This window comes from Corapipo altera, unplaced genomic scaffold (assembly GCF_003945725.1).
Source record: "Corapipo altera isolate COAL_440 unplaced genomic scaffold, ASM394572v1 0, whole genome shotgun sequence".
NCBI lineage: Eukaryota > Metazoa > Chordata > Aves > Passeriformes > Pipridae > Corapipo > Corapipo altera.
In genome coordinates this window covers 39893210-39911833 of record NW_020884872.1, presented here as the reverse complement: position 1 = coordinate 39911833, position 18624 = coordinate 39893210, and the positions used below count along the sequence as shown (strand labels likewise).

General features: G+C 34.0%; 1 protein-coding gene across 15 annotated transcripts in view; it reads right to left on the bottom strand.

Moving 5' to 3' along the window:
- DOCK9 (dedicator of cytokinesis 9) overlaps positions 1–18624 on the bottom strand; it is a 112934-nt gene that overhangs the window by 23843 nt on the left and 70467 nt on the right. For 8 of the 15 annotated variants that reach the window (XM_027644848.1, XM_027644881.1, XM_027644954.1 and 5 more), the window contains exons 28-38: positions 17270–17416; positions 16544–16627; positions 15806–15917; positions 12954–13132; positions 12072–12188; positions 11255–11375; positions 10336–10469; positions 7054–7168; positions 5489–5555; positions 3019–3066; positions 1132–1268 (exon numbers count right to left, since the gene is read on the bottom strand). In XM_027644848.1, the coding sequence (XP_027500649.1) occupies positions 1132–1268; positions 3019–3066; positions 5489–5555; positions 7054–7168; positions 10336–10469; positions 11255–11375; positions 12072–12188; positions 12954–13132; positions 15806–15917; positions 16544–16627; positions 17270–17416 (1261 nt within the window). Of the gene's footprint in view, positions 1–582; positions 627–1131; positions 1269–3018; positions 3067–5488; positions 5556–7053; positions 7169–10335; positions 10470–11254; positions 11376–12071; positions 12189–12953; positions 13133–15805; positions 15918–16543; positions 16628–17269; positions 17417–18624 lie in introns of all 15 variants that reach the window. The other 7 variants (XM_027644933.1, XM_027644892.1, XM_027644923.1 and 4 more) reach the window with 2 other exon arrangements.

Below are 18624 nucleotides of genomic sequence, written 5' to 3'. Positions count from 1 at the left end.
AAGCTTTCTTCTGCGTATCAACAGTCATATAGAAATTATGATATAGCAGCAGTAGACTGATTGCAAAAAGAAAAAAGTAATTTGCACAGCTATATACTTGTCTGACATTTTTAAAAGCAAGCAATTTAATTTCTTATATTTAAACAGATGTGATAATGCATTTATGAACAGATGTTTTGTGGGACTTTTTTCCAGTTTTACACAAGCCTGTGATAAGTCTTCTGCAATTAGGCTAACTTCTGCAATTGCTTTATATTATGGATAGAGAGCTAAAAGATTTTAAGGGACAGTCAGATATGCTTTGGGAAATCAAAGAATGAACACAGTGAACATACAGTTAACTCAAATAATTGTTTTCCTGCACACAATTCTGTTCAGTACCAGTGTTGTATTTTACTGGATTAGTCAACCAGTTTCATTGTTTTTTGAAGCTGAAAATTGAAAAATGGTGCTTTAGAATATTTTATATACAGTATATTTTGCAATTTAGAAGCAGCATGTTTGAAAAGATAGGCCAGAAGCAGATTTAGTTTTTAATACAGCAGTCTTATACAAGCTGACTTCAACCTGATTAAATCTTACCATTGTCTACAGAAATTCCAAGAATACTTGATATCTTTCTCACACTGAAAACAGAAAAATCACTTCATTATTGGACGCTTTTTCACTTCCAGACAAACCAAATCATGGGCTCACAATCTTCGTAGAAATTCTAAAAAACTTACTTCTCTTAGGGGATGTCAAAACATGGAGATATGGTGCAAGTGTATATATTTACTTGTAGACTAGTAATTCATAAGACCAAGTGGGAGGAAAACAATGAATTTAATAAAACAAATAGAAAAAAAAGTAAATTTTGTAACAACGTGAAGCACAATTTTGAAGTGTATATAATTTCAAAAAATTATCAGTTTTAAAATACATTGTAGTTAACCATGCTCCATGTTATGGCATCAGCCAGCATTGATTGTTCTATCATAAAGCCGAGAACAGACCATCGACTGCTTGCAGCTACTCATTTGACCTAGAACAGTAAAAGTCATTGAAATGCACTGGTACGGCTCTGGGACCTGTCTCTGGTGTTGTGGTACTGGTTGAGGACGATGAATGTTATCATGTCATGAGACTTACTGTGGTTAAAAGTGAGAGAGTTATCCAGGCTGCTCAGCTGCTGCAATCTGGCATGCATCATTCCTGTTCTGTTACGGGAAACAGGCAATGTCTGAGATTTTCGATCATGAACTATGGATCCTAACCCCTCCTGGTTCCTGCAAGATGGGTGAAATGGGATAGAAGCAAAAGTTAGACGTGTCAAACTGCAGCAAGATAGGAAGTGTTGTTAGTTAAGCACAAGAAGTTTTATAGAGATTTATAATGCAACCTATTTACTGTTTTCTTTATAAAACAAAAATAGGTAGCTTTAAAAAAAGCATTACAGCAAACTCTTAAAACCTCAAAGCATGAAAGCAAAAGCACACAAGCAGTCACTCTTGAAGCGCAAAATTTACTTCAGAGCTTTTGAAAATACAAATTTTTTTGAGAACATAAATATTCTGAAAATATTCAGAACCCAAAACTGAATTCTCTATTTTGATTGCAAAAATTTTAGCAAAAAAGTTAGAAGGACACATGGCAGCAAAATTAGAAAGCACACATGCAACAGGAGAGTAGGAGTTAACTGAGATATTATCATGTACTTCTTACCCAAGCAGGAAGGGAGAAGAGCCATAGACTTTGTTAAATTTGCAGCAATTAAATGAAGAAACAGAAAAGTGATCTGTGTTAGCAATCAGTACAGCCTAACTTTGTATTGTGTACCACCACCAGAGCTGATGAAAAATGAAAACCAGTGCTTGAATTACAGAATTCCCTGTTCCCTTTCATTCTGTCATTTGTGTATTTTAAGAGCGCGTGCATTCAGTGTAATGACAATGTGAAAGACTAGAAAGCCACATTTACTGGGAAAATTCAGTATTTCTGCAGAACACCAGATGATTTCAATAGCTTAACATTTTCAGTGTTAACATGCAGCACACACACCAGGTGATCAGTAAACAAAAAGTAAGTGTGGTAGTGTCTTCTACACAACTAGTCAAACAAATTAGTTGGAATAATTTTTACAAAAAGACTGAAAATTACAGACTCCTCTAAATCCAGAGTTTGGAGTACACTTGAATAAAGAGGAAACAATCAAAATCTTAAGACAGCCAGATTTATTTTTTATTTTTTTTAGGTTATGTGAACAGAGATAAGATTTTTGTTTTCTGAAAAATCTCCAAGGAGATAGCCAAGTTTGTAGAAAGAGATTCACATATCTAAATTAAAAACTAAAAAGCTAACATCATAGTTAGAATGCTTTACCACTCCAAGTCAGCAACAACTTTCTCACTGATTTCAAGAAGTCCAGTAATTTAACCCCACCAGTATAATTATAACAGTACTATTATGTCAACTAAATGCAAGGCCTAAACAAGTTGCTATACTTTTCTCTATTAAAAACTACTTTGTATAAAAAACCACATTAATGTAAGGATATTAAAATAATTTAATACAAGTTTCTGATTCACACAGATTTTCCTTGGATTTCAAATCGAGAAACAGCAGCGTTGGAATGTTCACTAATCACCTTACGGTAAAACCACTATATATATAAAATTTCTAAACCATTTCAGTGTACATGGTTTTATGGTCACGTGAATAAATGAAACAAATCATAAAATTTCTTTCCCAAAGAGACTATTTCAAGGAAAAAATGCGGTAAAAGATAGCATTTAAAGGATGGATTTTAAAGTAATTGATGATAAACACCACACAGATCATTCTTAAAAAGATACCATAGTTTCAGACAGCATACAGATTTGTTAATATAGTAACCAGTTACTTACTTCAAACTGCTACATATCATTTCACAGTAACTTTTCTACTCCTGCAATTTATTTGTAACAGAGATTCAAAGCATATTGTACTCACTATTATTCTTAGTGAACAAGACAGTGAAATTTAAATTCCACACAGTACCTGGCTATGTATCGTTTTCCCATGTACTGGAACTGATGTAAGCATACTCTGCAGAGAACACATAGGTCAGAGAAGCAACACTTCAAACAATCTCTTCTAGATTTATGTACATCTGAATTATTCAACTATTATTTTTAACCTTAAAGTCCTAGGTCATAAAACCTCTTTATTTCTCCCACCCTTAAAATTCTCTTCCAAACCCCAAGCCAAGGAATGGTAAACATGGCTCTTCTGAAATCAGTCAGAGATGGTTGGTGTTTTTTGGCAAATTGGGATTGACAGCAAAAGGCACGTAAGGCTGCCTCCAGAGCACACCTATCTCAAAGCTCTGAATCAAAAACACTAAATGAGTCTAACAGTGACAAGGTGGAAGGGCTAAATGGTTAAAAAAAAAAACCACCTTGGAAAACTGCAAACATCAAGTGCTCCATATCCTCTATAGATTTTTAATACTTATAGAGAAGAAAGGTTTAGTCCTGAGTCTCACAGATAAAATTTCATTATGCGAGATACGGCCCACAGTTACAGTTATTTGCAGGAAGCCAGGGCAAGTACCATGAAGGAGAGAAGCAAAGAGATAACTTGACATTACATACATAACACATATTTTGCAAAATGTGTATAAGGGTTAAAAATAAGGGCAAAACATTTTGCTTCCTACCCTGGTCTAAACTCTCTTGGTTACAGATTGGCTTTTTCTGTTTTGTTGGGTTTTATTTAAGGTCTCCAGATTCCAGAATAACAACAGGGTTTCTGAAAGAACTATTTTTCTAAAAGGAATACAGTTTTACAATAAGAAGATGATAAAGACAAATTCCCAACAATAATTAATAACCTATGCTACTGGTAAGTACACAACACTAATGACCAATAAACTAAAAGTCATACTTTCAAATCAAGAAAACTGGTGTGAATGGAAGCAGCAATACTAATTTTATTTTACTCTTTTCACACTGTAAGCAATTATTCTGATAATACAGAACAGTTAACACAACTTCCATTGTTCCTCAGGCAAGAATGTTCTAGAAGTTCTTCTTTAAAGTGTAAATCCAACCTGAAAGCCAGTTTTCAGGCTCTCTTTTCCATGTACCAGTTGTGAATGAGAGATAAGACTGGTAAATAATAACTTCAACACAGCTCCATTTTATGCTCAGACCTTTAGTAGCTCTAGCTGTCTCCAAACTGTAAAATCAGAATGCAGTTTGCCTCTGAAAAGTTGTCATTCTATTAAAAAACTAACCTCAATTCCCCTTTTGATATCTCCTTGTCCTTTTAGATTCTAAGTTTTTCAGAAAAAGTTCTCTGCATGGTGAGTACCTACATATCATTCTCTTACTAGTGTAATGAGAAACTATTGTAATGACCTTACTAATAAAAAGCATGATCAAAATTAATTTAATTTGCATTGGCAAAATACTCTAAGAATTGGGAGAGGTATGAGCCTTGTTCCTGCTCTAGTTTAAGGAACTGTGGTATCATCCACTTCACTACAAATTTTATTCTGTATTCCATGTACTACTACTGTGATGGAAATCTTCTTTTATAATTAGTAACTTGAGATTACTGATTTGATCCCAACCACTCCTGTCCAGCCCTTAAATAATAAAAATTTAATGTCAAAATACTGATATACAGTTTATATCTCAGGCTTGAGAGAGTCTACCAAGTAGACTCATTAACTTGTTTGGTTCTGTCTCTAGTGCAGCCAATATCACACCAGATGTATTCAAATAATGAGTTAAAATTACCTACAATGTATTCCTGAGAGAGATCCTGACTAGCACATTCCATAACATAATTAAAAACTGATATTACATTGAGCCACTACTACAGAAACAAGAGAAAGTAGTCCAGTGAAACAAGCAAGGCAAGCAGAAATGCTTCTGTGGTACATCACTTCAAGCAAAACACTGCCTTCTTCACTTTCTATTAATGTATCAGTCAGTTCTCATGAACAAACACACTGAGTGTGCATAGTGACGGAGTGTAGCCATTGATAACAAATACTGGATTCATCCTATATCTCTTCTCTTACAGAATAGCAGAAGACACAGGAGGAATGCTAGGAGGATGGTTCTGAAGTTACACAATTTAATTCATTTTGATACACAATCGTATAAATTCAGCAGTTAAGATTACAAGATGCATTTTAATGCAGACAGGTAACAAGACAGTTGGTACCTCTTCCATGAGCACAGCAATATTCTAAGCACTACTTGCTGTTTAGGATCTGCCCGAGATCCCTTCTGTATAGTCTAATTCCAGAGATTATCATGGAACTGGACAGACATGCAACTGTGCACATCAAATTAAGGACTTCTGAACAGACCAAGATGGTATATACTTACAGAAAAAAAAAAAAAAAACAAACAAAAAAACCAAACCATATACACACACTTATAATCACACTCCTGTTTTCAGCAGCGTAGTGAAATGTACAATTTAATGACAAGCACAACAAAAAACTTACTCTGTAATCGTGAAAAAGTCCATGAGTTCAGATTTTGTAGCCTTGTTCCAATATGTAAACAATGCATCTAGGAAAATGAAAAATATTAAAAATAAAATAAAGGTAGCAAACACAAAAAAATTAAATACAAGAGTTCCATAATTTTTAGTTTTCAGATATTGAGAATTCAGAGAATCTAGAAATGGCTTGCAGGGCACAGACAACAATTACTATTTAAAGTTTTCCTTGAAGATGATCATATAAATTCACGCATCAATTCTCCAAATGAATGTCTACAATATGATTTTATCTAATCCATAATACACAATTGCATATTTTAAACAGTAATAATTGTATAGTCCATAGTGATTGTGGTGTTATAAAAATATAAGACTTCAGAATACTTTTGACTGTTAGTCTTATAGCATGATTCTTTACAGTTCAGTCTCAACATTTTTTAAATGTAAATTTATGATTTCTTTTTTCTTTCATTTATGATGTTTTACTATGAATAGTCAGCACAGGTTTCAGTTTTTCCTTCCACAATTTTCAAAAATGGCTATATATGTTCTACAAAGCATGCGGTTGCATAGCCAAGACCTGGTCTCTTTTGCTAAAAATGTTCAAAATAAACTAAAAAATTCAAAATTATTACAGAAATGTGTGACAAAGTCTATTTGACACTTGTTCTTTTCCAGGAGAACTGAGACCAAAAAAATCCCCACTGTGGTTTAAAATTAAATATCCAAGAAAATATGATAACTCCTTACATATTCTACAGTGTAAAATAGTGAAAAATATATTTGTGAGTTTTATTATTCTTTGTACTTAAATCATATATAATAATATCAATGTAATTACATGAAAATCTAATGGTGTGATTGGATATCGAATATTTATTAACTTTTCAATACTCATTCTTGATTAACAGGTGTAATAAATTAGAGTTCAAGTACTATATTAACTTGAATTTTAAAAATTAACAATCAAATAGGCACAGAGAATGAATTAACTACTTTTGACAGCACAAACTGAAAAAGTCAATGTTTTTAGCACAGATAGGGATGATCCTAGCAAAAAAGTAAGATGTGCCATTCATGCAGTATTTCTATATCTCTGTACCCTTCTCCAGGATAATATGACTCTTTCAAAAATTTAATGGATCATCCACAAAATCCCAGGAGAATGAAAAACCCAGAATAATATCCCCATTCCAGAAATGGAAATATACACAGCAATCAAATAATTTGGTTCCTTGTCATACAGGAAGTTCTACAGAATGGAGGAATGGACTAGCCCGAGACACTTCCAGAGAACAATGAATTATTCTTCATCTCCATTTTCCAGACCAAACTGTGCACTTGCACACAAATACTCACTTTCCTAACAAGTCCTTTAGTTAGCCTCTCATTCAGAAGAAATAATGAGTATGTAACGCTTACAAGGTTTCTTTCAGTCAGAGTTTAATTTGAGCAATCATACATATTTGTAAAATGCAGCACATCATGGTACTTACACCTAAAATATTCTGCTGATTTTGAAAACTTATCACTTTGAATTTATAAAAAACAGGTGGAATTACCTACCATCTGACATGCTTCTTAAAATGTGAAGGAAACACATGAGCAGACTTTTGATCTCTGCTTGATCAAGTTTGTCGTATCGAACAACAGAACTTCCTAAAGTGCTGCTCTGTTGGTTCTGAAAAGAAAACAGATGTATTTTGGCTGAAGAGTTTTTAAACTGATAATAAACTAAAATTATTTCAATTGTTTTATTAATTCCTGCAACAGAAAAAGGATCTCAGAATGGAGACAAAAATGTTTTATGAAGCCAGGTCACTAAAACACACGTTACACACATGAAGTATACCAAATTAAGCCTCTTTGCCTTTGTCTATTTAAATTCCTTTTTTGTATGACTTTTTCCCTGAGAAAGAGGAGTAAGAGGAAAAGTTACCTAACAGTGTTTATTAATCAAGTTAATTATACATAGACACTCATACTGTAGAAATCAAGCATGCCCCTGCTGCTTAGATTAAGTACTTTAAAAATAAATGCTAATGTCAGGTGATACATATATGTTCCTTTGCTTTTGGAGACATTTTATCCTGAAGTGTAGACAGGCCTGCCTCTACAAAATTCCTTCCATTTAAAGATGTAAGAACCTCAAGGAAAACATACAAAAATGGCATATGCATTCTGGAAGATTAATTACCACTAAGTAACTTACTCTTGTCCTCCTTCCCTTCCCCCCTAAAAAACCAAAAAAAAACCCAATCCAAACCAAAACCCTCTCCCTGCTTCATTTTTTTTAATACAATTACTATACTTGTGGGAAGTTAATCAGCAATGTTGAACACTGTCGTCTTTCCAAAAAGAAAAAAACTCTATAACTGATCTTTCAAAATGTGTACCACAAAAAAAAACCCCAAAAAATAAAAATGTGAAAATAGATAAATTGAACTTTTGGCAAAGACTTATCTGTAAAAGAATAATTTCCACATAATCCAGTGTTACAAAATCCTCAGCATGAAACTTTTAAAGACATACTATATAAATGTTAGCTTAAAATATAGATTATGCTCTTTTAAGTGCCTAATTCTCACATTCAATAAGCCACTTATGCAAACCAAAAATGAATGAGACATTTAATAAGTTTTCTGTAAAGTCCACAGTCTGGTATAATTGATCTGTGCAACTCTTTGGTTTCTGTAGTTGGATCACTTTGGCCTCATGACCTTTTTCAGGATGCATACCAGTGTTGGAAGAAATCCTTTGTATCAAAATTAGAAAAAATAAAAATACAAATATAGTCTTAAGAGAGAAAAGCACTTGGTTTCTAAAACAAAGTGAGAAGTGCCAGTACCTCAACGGCAGAATAACCCTTCTAGGAATACTCCTCACTGAAAGCAGGAGACATGCTAATCCATGAAGGAAAACTTCACAGCAATCACATCCATTGACTGCTGAGCCCTTTAATGCATTCTGTGCTGTTTCAAAACAATTTGTGTAAATCTGTCCTGTACTAGTCATTGAATGGATCCACAGTGAAACTGAATATGAAACTATAAAGAATATCAGCCAGAAGTTACTGTAATTCAGGAGGAAATGGACACCTCTATAAGCCTGATTAGTGCAGATTCTAAAGACCCCAAAACCAAAATCTTTGAAATATCTCTGGTGAACAAGAAGGTGCTACTACACAGCTTTACAGATACTATAATGGAGCAGGCAATTAATGGGTGACAGAGCAGAAACAGAATTTGTGTTTCCTAGACTTTCAGAAAAGGTCCAGAGCATTACATAATATTCCCACTAAAATAGCTGAACATGTACATGGATAAAACTAGGACTACAGCTACTCAGAAGCTTAATTTAAAATCATGCCAGTAACCTATAAAGTATGCACATATTAATATAGAAATTGATATACTTCCAGTCTATTCTGATTCCACAAGTATAGTGCTACAGGTTATTCTGAAAGAAAATTAGAACAAAAACATGGCTTTTCAGTAATGGTATCAAGCAATGAGCAAAAACGTGAAGATAACATGCACTGAACATCTGATCTACTAGAAAGAAAGTTCAGAAAGCAACAAATAAAAAGCCAGGATCAAGTATTATTTGGGAAAAATTTTAACAGCATGCAAAACATAAATTCTGTGTTACCTAAATTGGTAGACCAGAGTAGAATTTTCAAAGGATGCTGACTCCTTTGAAAACCCTTTTACTTGGTAAAAACACCACAAGTTAGTAATTAACAGCATGACAACTAAGTACTTGATGACAGCATTGCCATTTAGCAACAGTGTATACTTAAGATACTTCTTAATTACCTTGGTCAAGGACCCCAAGACTCAAATTCTGCAAATATTTAAACTGATTGGATTTTTATACTTAAACTAAATCACGTGCATGAACTACTCCAGATTTGACATTTAAACATATTTTACATAGTTAAATTGAGTTTCAACTGTTGCAAAGAAGCGGCAAAACTACTGACCACACACTTCACTCAGAAGCTTAACTATACCAAGCACAAAAACCAGATACTTCTTGTAACTGAAGAGAGAAAGTAGTATGCAAAATTTTCTCTGGCAAAGCTGGAATTGTCAGAAGTGAAAAATCCATAGTAACACGGTTTTTCTTTGCAGGGTGAGAATTTTCTTCTTCTTCTCCATTTGGGCATATAGCATGAGCAGAGTGCCTTCTGAGAAGCTTCTCTCTCTGCCACACGAAGGCATGTCAGAGTCAAGGGGAAAAAGTTAACATGTTGTGACTTGCACAACAACCTCTAAGAAAATGAAACGTGAGCAGTATCAACACAAAGTCTAGAAAGACACAACCGAATACCTCATAGCTACTGCAGCCAGAACTCCTAATTTGTAATAGCTTTAAACTGAAATGATTTAGAAAAGTCAAACTAATATAAAAGAAATCACCCAGAGAAAGCATAGCAACTAGTTTTTCAGCCTTTTAAAAATGCCAAGTATATTGTGAACAGGATAGAGTGATGGTCTCCACAAAATCAAAGCAGCTCTCCTAACTACAATTTGGTCCCCTCAAGTAAAATTTAATACGCTGTATCTAGTACCTTTCTCTATCTAAGGAAAAAACAACTGCTTGCTTATGTCTCTACATTGAAAATCTGCTTCTCTTTTCTGCAAAACAGCTTAATAAAAGCAATGCAAAAGGAGTTCACAAAATAATTATTTCACAAAAGAAAACCTTACATAAAATACTGCTCTGAAGTTATTGTAGAAAGACTATTCACAATGGACATCAGAGAATTTAACTCTTATGAGAATTAGGACGAAATTTTAGGAATACGCTTTTGGGGTTTTATTTTGGTTTGGGTTTTTTTACCTTGTCAAGAGAATTGCTCTTGTCACTTTGTCTTTCTGGGAGACTGTTTCCTGAGTCTGTACTTATAAGAGATCCTCTTGAGTCAGCATTCCTCACACTATTAATATTTGGAGTAGATGTGGTGTATGGGGAAGCTAAAAAAACAAACAAACCACAACCCCAAACAATATAAAAACCTCAAATAATACATATACTGACAAAAGTCACTCCACAGTTTAGTCAGACTTTTCAAATCACCATATATATATATATATAATGAACTCTATTTAGTTACTTTTAATGAAGACAAACTTATTTGAGAGTTTCAGCAAATTATATATGTATACACATACACACAGACTTATGTACTACATACACATGTAAAAACCATATACAGCAACACATACATGCTTCCATGAAGCCTATTTTAAAAACTCCCCTTTCCCATTTTTCAACTCTTTTTCTGTTTAATTGACTAGTAAGTGTTATAGCTAATTACAGCAGACAACAACAAATAGAAAAACACATTAAGAAGATAGAAAAGAGGATGCCCAGGTGCATAAACAAAATCACCGCTTAGAGGTGATCTCTAACACTGTGTACAAAATTGCAGATTATGGCACTCTTATCACAAGTGACTAAGGCTAGTCTTGTCTCCAATTTCTCTGCAACAAGACAAGAACTATCACCTCTGAGAGGAGAAAAAAGGAGCATCACTTCAAGAATTAGCTTTTGTTTCATGTGGAAAAGCAAATCCTAAAGATCCCAAATGACAGAAGTCATATACAGACTGAAATCTGACCCACGCTAAGCTGTTGACTCCATTAGGTTCAAGTACACATGCAGAAAGCAACCAAAGTTGGACAGAATATTTATTTCTGACAATTAATGAAAAAGGAAACCAGTTCCTTTTTAATCACTATATTTTTTAAGTGCTTACCGATGCCAGAGATAACACCAAAGAGATCTTTAGGAAGATTGTTATCCAAAGTGCTTCCTGATTTTTGTGGTGTTACTAACTGACTCGCAGTTGGCAAAATCTGTGCATCATCCTTTGCGCTCTGTTTGGAAAAGAGAGAAAAATGTGACTATTTTCCTACATAATGGACACATCTTCTAGAGAAGTATTTGTTATATATTTCTTCCTTAAATTTTAATTTCTATTAAATATGCTCTAAAGAATGGAATAAGATATTCAGGTATTTGCACAACCTTGGGATAGCCTAAAATTTATGATACCTCAGGAAACATGGAAGAAATGAGTATTCCACTGAATTTTAAACACTATAAAACAGATATTTCAAAAAGACTCAAAATAATTTTATTTCAAACACCCAAATATTTCTCTTGTTGTAAGAGTTTTGGAATTTTTTTTTTAATACCAAATGGAACATAGCAAGATATGAACAAAATAAAATACATTAATAATTGAATCTTAGATTCAATAACTGTATGCAACCATAATATATCAACATATACCCTTTACAAATTCCACTTTAATTAATTCTCCTGTAGCCCTCTTACTCTACAAATCTTCCAAAAGTGCACTCTTCAAGGTTAAATTCTTCTCTAATTTCTAGAAAATTAACCATTCTTTGTGGTCCTTTTGTTTCAGTGTTGGACAGAATTGAAAAACTGCAGAATTCTGAAGCTTATGAAACTCTTTGTTTGCTAGGAGTACATAGTGTTTCATATACATGTTACCATTAAAATACGATAACAATAATTCAGAATACCAAAAAGAAATGGTCACTCACATTGCTGGAAGGGTTAACAGGAAATGGAGACACATCTTTAACATTGATTCGCTGAACATTTTCTATAAGCAGTCCAAAGAGTGGCAAATACATAGTGGCTATTCTTGCTTGATGACCCTAAATAGAGTTTAGCACTTCATTAAAAAAATTACAGTTTTAATTTTCAATCACCAATTAGTTTTAATCTATTCATTCCTACATTACTAAAAAAAGAGCATTTAATAAATATTTGCCAGGCTAGAGCCCACATTCATAAGTTCATAAATGACAAAAGCAGTGATCATCACTGTATTTCATTCTAAATTACAGAAGGTCAGTAAATTTTATTTACTGTTTAAAAATAATGCAGAAAAACTCCAAAATGAATGTAATTTCAGCTAAAACTAACCAAGTAGATTAATATTATGTTAGGCTGATAAATTAATTATACCTTTCATTATAATTTTATGGCTTCTCCACAGCATAGCTGATGTTAAAAAAAGTCAGAAAATTAAAAATCACTGAAAATTTACCACCATGACTTGTAGCTTTTTTATGCTTATTTTACGAATAATAGATGATGGAAGGACAGATGCCAAATATTAAGAGATAACGTTTAATGAAAAGAAGAGCTTAAAACACACTTGTAAAAATCTGATTACTTTAAGAACAGCAGTAGTCTATATGTGCTAAAATGCAAACCCACACATACTAAAAGGTGCTTTGTCATTTCATTTGGTAAATAGATGGAATTTGCAGATCAGTAAAATTTTCATCATAGTATGAGCAGAAATAGTTTTGCTGCAAATTAACAGGGGTTTCTTTTATGAACGAAAAAGCTTTCTGTATGTGTGCACACTTAATCTTTATTATTTTGTACCTCTAGCATAGCAATACACTTACCCTGGAAGCATATCTATCATCGAAAGAATGTTTTATCATCAAATTCTTGAGCACACTGATAGCAATCTGCCGAACATCTCTGAACTCCTGTAAGGCATTGCCCACTTCCCTTAAAAGCAGTCCAACTAAGAAGTGATTTTTACAGAATTCATCAGTTAATGAATAATCCAGCTGAAGGTCTGGAAGTAAAGTACAAGCTCCATGTAAGGGATGGTTTTATTTAAATCAATTTATCAATTAACTTAAGGCTAAAGTAAAACCCAGCACATCAGACACAGCAAAGTCAAACTGCTCCCTCTTGAAAGTACTTTTTGTGTAATAAAAGAATCCAGTTCATTTATGTACTGAATATATGACAGCATAAGAGAAACTTCAGCTTGATCTCATCTATTAGAATATATATATGTTTACAATTTCAGATGAAGAGGTGTCCAAAATTTTCTCATATTCACTGTTATTGTTCAGTACAGTCATCAAAAAACAGATGCTAATCTCAAAGCACTTTTTTCAAAGATCTCTCTCAGTAAGGGAATTCATTAGGTCAGAAAGAAATATAGCTAAGACAGCACAGGCCTTCTTGTAACTTCTACAGGTCTTCTTGTAACTCACTTAAGAGCCAACCATATCACCTGAAATACCTTCTGCTTGACACAGCAAAATAGAGCCAGAAAAGCTTCCAATAAAGGTCTTCTTTATAGGCTGAGCTCCTAGCTCCAACTCAGGGAGCAGCATTTTACACTGTATTATGTAATCAGAAACACTATCTTCTCTAGTTTTGTTATTTTCTTAGGATACCTAAGCCAATTCATAGTCTCTTTTCTAGGAAAATATTTATGCAGTATTATTATCCAAGACACGTGAAGGCTGAAAAAGCCAAAGACAGAAAAAAGTTTTAAGCAGCTGTCCAGGTCGTAGTCCCAAATCTTGCTCTATCTTATTCTACCGCAAAGAAAGTGTTAATCAGTTACTTAGCCTTACTAACATAGCAGAGTCTACTGAATAAATATTTAATAAAAAAATAACCTAGTCTACAAAAATATGTTAGGCAGGTTTACTTATTACTTGTAAAAGCACCTTCCTTGCCTCTGTTTAGTGATTTCTGCTATAGTTCAATGCCTGGAAGAAATGAATGTCTTCACAGCCACAAACGCAATAGCGAACACATGACTTGTTTTGCATGCATCAAGGAGATCAGGGATGCATCAAGACAGCCAAAGCTCAGCTACAGCTGAAACTGGCAATGGACATCAATAATAACAAAAAGAGCTTTTACCACTACATTAGCACTAAACACCTGAAAAAGGAAAACGTGTCAGACTGCGGCGATTTACGATTTAGAGACAGTGGACTTGGGTAAGGCTCTGTTGATTCCCAGGCCTTAACAGTCTAGAGACTAGCTTCAAGAAAGACAATTATCATCAGTGAATGAGGATCAGGTCAGGGATCTCCTGAGACCTCCAGTCATGCAAATCCACACGACCAGATGAGATACCTGAGAGAGTTAGTTAACTGATATAACTGGAAGATCATTCATTATCACCTTTGTTAAGCCATGATGATCAGGGGGTTTCCCATAATTGTAAACCTGTGAGGACTGAAGGCAGACATTACACACACCTTCAATAACAGGGGATGAACAGGGACTACAAGCCTCTCTTTGGTCCTTAGAAAAGTCAGGGAGGAAGTCTTTTTACAAATTATTTTGCATCAAGTGAAGGAGAAGAATGTGACTGGGAATGGCCAAAATAAATTTACCAAGGGTAAATCATGTTTTAAGACCAGTAAACCTGTCTGCTGGGGAGAATAGCAGATGTCCACATGGTTGTTGTATCCAGACTGGGTCATTACAGTGAATAGACACCTAAATTGTGAAAAACTGAAAAATGACTACGTGGATCATTGGGCTCAAAGGTTGGTGGTCCATATGCTCAAAGGGCAGAGTTGCATTACAGAAGCATCTAGATTCTCTAGAAATTGTTCTACAGAAATGGCAATTAAATCCAACGAGGACAAAAGCAAAATTCTGCACCTGGGATGGACCGATTTCCAGCAATGGTACCAGCTGTGGAATAACGAGCTTGGGAGCAGCTCTGCTGAAAAATATCTAGGGGTCCAGGTGGACAGTAGCTTCAACAGGATTTAACATGGCATCCCGGCAACAAGAAAGGTTAACAGCACACTGGGCTGTATCAACAGGGTCATAGCCAGCATATCAGGGAAGTGTTTGTTCCTCTTTCCTTGGCATTGGTTAGACATATCTGTAATATTGTGTGCAGTATTTAGGCCTCCTACTACAACAAGATTCTTAACTTAAGTGAGTTCAGTGAAGGACCACCAAGGTACTTAAAAAGCTGGAGCACATGTACTGTCAGGAGAAACCAAGCAACTGAGCTTGTTCCATCTAGCAAAGGGAATACCTAACATGATCAGAGCAGGAGGCTGGGCTACAGACCTACTGAAGTCCCTTTTAACCTGAACGCTATATAAAAAAAGCAAAAAGTACACCAAGTCTCACACTACACACCTACTTACAGGAATGATGCAGGCTTCCACAACTAATGAATTAAAAGCTAACTCATGAAAAACAAAACAGCAAACTTAGTAAGCATAGCAGGAAAGGCAGGAGGAGTCAAGGATGTAGTTTACCATGTCCTCAAAGACTAGATACCTTAGAGAGATCACTCTGCTACCTAAACACTTCCTTTAAATGAAAGGATTACAATTTTAGACTTCTATTTAACAATTTCAAGCTTTCCAATGTCTCATAGACCTGAAGTTATGCAGTGTCCACATCTAATAATACAAAGATGACATTTAAGAAAAATACTATATGCTACTTTGGAAGAATTTACCTTGGTATCTCTGAACTCTGCCTTTTCCAAATGGCATTGGTAGATTCAAAGGTATGTAGTGCTCATGGTTGCAGACTACACGAAGAAATTCAAATTTGAATTCAAAAAGAGTCTGCAAAAATAATTTTAAAGTATAAATTAAACAACTGCTGCAGCGATTTGAACAACACATTAAAAACAGCTTTCTAACACAAAAAAGTGATTTATCTCAGTCTTGCACTAAGATAGATATAGACCTGTCAAAGTTCCACATGTCAGCATAAAATAAATCCATCGTAATTCATACTTAAAAACTGGATATAATTCCATTTACTATTCCCATTGTCCAAAGTTTACAAGCAGATTATGTTTTAACGTAAGAAAACTTGGGACCCACAGCAGAAATTCTTTGGGCATCTGATACATGCTTTTGCCATTCCAGTAAATGTAGTGGTGAAAGCACTTATGAAATAACAACTCTTCCAACTTTAGACTTCTCACACTCATGCTTAAAATTTCTGCTTACTGTTGCATCCTCAGGCCCCGTAGCTTTTGCAATACATATGCTCTAGGGTGGTAAAATGCACTTGAAAATGGGAAACAAAATATGAAAAAGTGGTTTGACGGATAAAAAATGCTCTAGGCACAGATCAGGGGCTTCTAATGTAAATGGGAAAAAAATCTGAAGACTTAAGGCAGGACTCTATCCATGCAGAAGAGACAACTCTTAAAAATAGTTTGAGTAAAAGCAATGAGTACCTTCGGATCTCCTGGGGCAAAGCAGCTGATGTAGTTATTGATTTGCTTGAAAACAAAGCCTCTATCCATAAAAGTGAAACACCTCTGAGGAAAACAAGTAAAACCAAGATACATTTGATTTAATAAGTTTATTTTTCAAACACATTATTGATATTTCAATTTGAATACAAAAGGCAACAGAACAAGCAAACTATGTGTACATATATGAATGCCAAATTTTCCCTTAGAGTGTAGAATTTAAACAAATCAGAAATAAAAAGCAGTTTGAGAAGAATTCTATCTTGATAGAAATGAAAATTATATGCCACTAGCAGTTTTATCAAACATTTTATCTCCCATCCATTTTTTATCTCTTCTAGATCTTAGTGGCTGAAAAATGAAAGATACTGGAAGTCTGTCTACATAAAATTCATGCAAATAAAATGCTACTCAAAACTTCCATAGGATTGGAAGGTAACCCAGACAAAATTTTTAAAGAAAAAGGAAAAAAAATAAAAATATATTTTGAATAAAATATAAATTAATTTTTTTAAATATCAAGTTTCAGAATATATGTCTTTTTGATTACAGCAGATGCAAATGTATTTTAACTTGGACATAAAATTATATTTAAAAGGCATTATGTATATTCAGCTTTATATGAGTTGGCTTTAAGATTCTTTAAAATCCATGAAGAAGCAGTATTATTGAAAGAATAACCACAGAGTCCAAGCCTCTTGTACCTACTTTTATAAAGGCAGCAAGGCTATGGTTTGCATTTTTTGAAGCCTCTGGATTGTCTCTGTACTTCTGAGTGATGTGTGGCATTAACATATTAACAACTGTTTCAACTGCATGATGAAAGGAAGCAGAAAATCTCTGGTTTCGCAACAGCTAGAAACAAATTGAGACACAATATTTAATATTATTTATAAGCTAAAATACATCAGAAAATTTACTTTTGATAAGATATAGATAACCTGATAAGAAGAGAGAAAAAAAAACTTTCAAATTTTCCAATTTGTGATTTAACAAAATATTTTCTTTAAATTCAATATTTTCCTGAACTTTCTACACCAAAGCAGAAAAAAGAGCATTTGCTTAAAATAAATTTTGACTACATGCCCTAACATCTGTTATTGAAGTTCAAGCAAGGCAGTCTTCAATGATAAAAACTTCTAAGTATAATGCATTAATAGTTTTCTATACCCCAACAAACTTGACAACAGAGGCAATCCTTTAATTTTATCCATCTTTGTTTCCAAAGCAGACACCAGTTGGTTCACATATAGTAAATGCATTATTAGACCATCTTTTCTGCCTTGAAAAAGAAAAACAGTTTTTGCTGTTCTGCAACTATCTTGGTAATAATACCTTCCCTGTTTTCCGTTGAAGAAACTGTCATCCGTGTTTCTTTCTTTCTCTTGCTCCTCTGCAACTTCAAAATCTCAGGCTTCAGAATCTTACTCTCTGTGCTTTTAAGTTTCCACAATCAGAACTGTTTTCCCTTGCTTTTAGGTAGTTTGTCAATTAGCTTAAAAGATTTCCTCTTTGTTCACAATTTCCTTCTTTCCACTCACCATCTTCATCAATGATTTTGTACACTCCGACCAGTACTGGTCAGTAAGCGGGTTTTTTTTTTTGCTTTTTGGCACTGCAGTCTCTCTACATCTTACAACTTTTACTAAAGATTCTGTCTTTTGTCTGAAGGGATTTAATGGACTGGTGGTGTGAGGCTGACGACATTGACAAAAACTGTTGCAACTGTACAATTAGTTGTCTTTTTTTTTTTTTTTAAACTGAGATCAAAACAACATCTACATTGTTTAAGTACTCTGTTATTTACATAGTTTTAATTAGATTAAATGCAACATTCTTAGACAGAACAAGTCATTGTCAAGGCCGTGTATAAATCAATGATCACACAATTAATGTTTGAATTGTCCTCCAAAGTTCCAGCTCTAGTTTAAAAAAATAATTAAAAACAGATATTAAGGTTGAAAAAGATCTCTTCATAAATATGAACTGTACTCAGTCATGAAATAACAAATAAAAATTAAAAATTCTGTTAGTGGTTATGCCAGTGTCCTATGAGGTTCTTG